This window comes from Haplochromis burtoni, unplaced genomic scaffold (assembly GCF_018398535.1).
Source record: "Haplochromis burtoni strain Fernald_Lab_line unplaced genomic scaffold, NCSU_Asbu1 Contig_2006, whole genome shotgun sequence".
NCBI classification, from domain to species: domain Eukaryota; kingdom Metazoa; phylum Chordata; class Actinopteri; order Cichliformes; family Cichlidae; genus Haplochromis; species Haplochromis burtoni.
In genome coordinates this window covers 13601-15178 of record NW_024584367.1, presented here as the reverse complement: position 1 = coordinate 15178, position 1578 = coordinate 13601, and the positions used below count along the sequence as shown (strand labels likewise).

At 39.9% G+C, this 1578-nt stretch overlaps 1 protein-coding gene across 1 annotated transcript in view; it reads right to left on the bottom strand.

Moving 5' to 3' along the window:
* The window catches only part of daxx (death-domain associated protein), a gene marked incomplete at both ends in the record, with an annotated part of 4211 nt that extends 2635 nt beyond the window's left edge, over positions 1-1576 (bottom strand). The window contains 2 exons of the mRNA XM_042217451.1: positions 6-270; positions 1397-1576. Of these exons, the coding sequence (XP_042073385.1) occupies positions 6-270; positions 1397-1576 (445 nt within the window). The remainder of the gene's footprint in view (positions 1-5; positions 271-1396) is intronic.
* Between the last annotated feature and the right edge of the window lie 2 nt (positions 1577-1578).

The window sequence follows — 1578 nt, the reverse complement described above, 5'->3', positions numbered from 1 at the left end:
ATCACTCGACGTTGAGGTAGAAGGCCCAGGGTCAACCTTGAAGAGGGTTTGCCTCTTCTTGATGGCATGCTGCTTGAGCACAGTACACAGTTCATTGATGTAGACAAATGTTTTAGAGCGGTTGGCCTGAGCGCGAGTCAAACATCGTCCCAAAGTGTTCCTCAACTCCACTGATGACAGGAAGTCCGGGCAGGCCTTGGAGTGCTTTGTCTGGAGGAAGGTCAAGACCTCTGGGCAGTCCTCTGTGAGGGGCCTGCAGTGCTCCACAAACTGGAGGGAAGAAAACAGGAAAAAAAGGATGAGATAAAGTAGACAGTATGACGGATAAGGAACCAAAGAGAAAAACAAGGGAGTGAAAAAGACAGATGTTGCAAGACTGGTTTGACTCAAACACACATCTGCAGTATAAAGTGGCCCAGGATTGACTTTATAGGGTGTATCTGTATATTTTCAAATAAGTAGGTAATTTAAATGAGGAAGTTTAGATCTAAAGTTTAATATTACATACATATTTAATGCCAGTGTTTATATCCTCTCACAGTACACTCTCCAACTAAATCAAACTCACCCACCCATCAGTTCATTTCTTTAACAAACACAAAAAACCGTCACTATTAATGATGTCATACAAGCCAAATTAAAAATAATAATAATAATAATCGAATGTTATTTTTATTATAGTTTTTTCTTCTTCATTATTTTATTGTTATTTTATTATAGTTGTTGTTTTTTATATATCAAAATGAAATATACAAAAATGGTCTTACCAACTTTCAAATACTAAACGTGTTTTTTTTAAATGACTGTTTTAATAAAATTGTTTTGCACCCAGTGGAGGAGAGCTGTAGGATGTACTTCGCCTCATGCTGGGATAAACTCCATGGAACGATGTTCTGCAAAACTAGACTGTACTCAGGAATTTGCATTTACTGAATCACTATGAGACAACATATAACAGGTTAACCACCATACAATCCCCTCTTATTCTGAAAGCTGAGTCACTGCTGACCAGCGAACTGTGGACTTTCCTGTGTTTCCCCTGCAGGCAGGCTGGTCAGGCCCCCAGTGTGGTAAAGACCACCAGCTGCAGTCTAGAAGAGTGGAGTTGATCTGCTCAATGAGGAACTAACTGATGACACCATTGAGTTTCCCACAGTATTATTTGGGAAACATGGATCATCTCACTTGTTAATTTGATTTAAAAGTCAACATTTAAATATATCATGTTTCAACAATTAGCCTAAAAACACACAGATAAGATTTTAAGTCAGTGTCACCCAGACAGAAAAACTGAGCACTTAGAGCAATCTGAAGTCTGATACACATGAAATACTTCTGCATAAATGTCATTATTTTAAGTTCTGGTCATGAACTTTGGAACATCATATAAACTCACCTCATTGAACAACTTCTGATTCTCTGCCTGCAGACACTTCGTGGTCTTCTTCGCTGTAGCGAAGGGTGACTGGGTAATGTGTGTGGGCACTGGCAGCTGAGCTTTGAGCGGCGAGACATTTTTGGTTTGAAGGTCAGGCCTTGATTTGGAGGCAGAGGAGGAGGGCTGAGGACTCTCTTCTT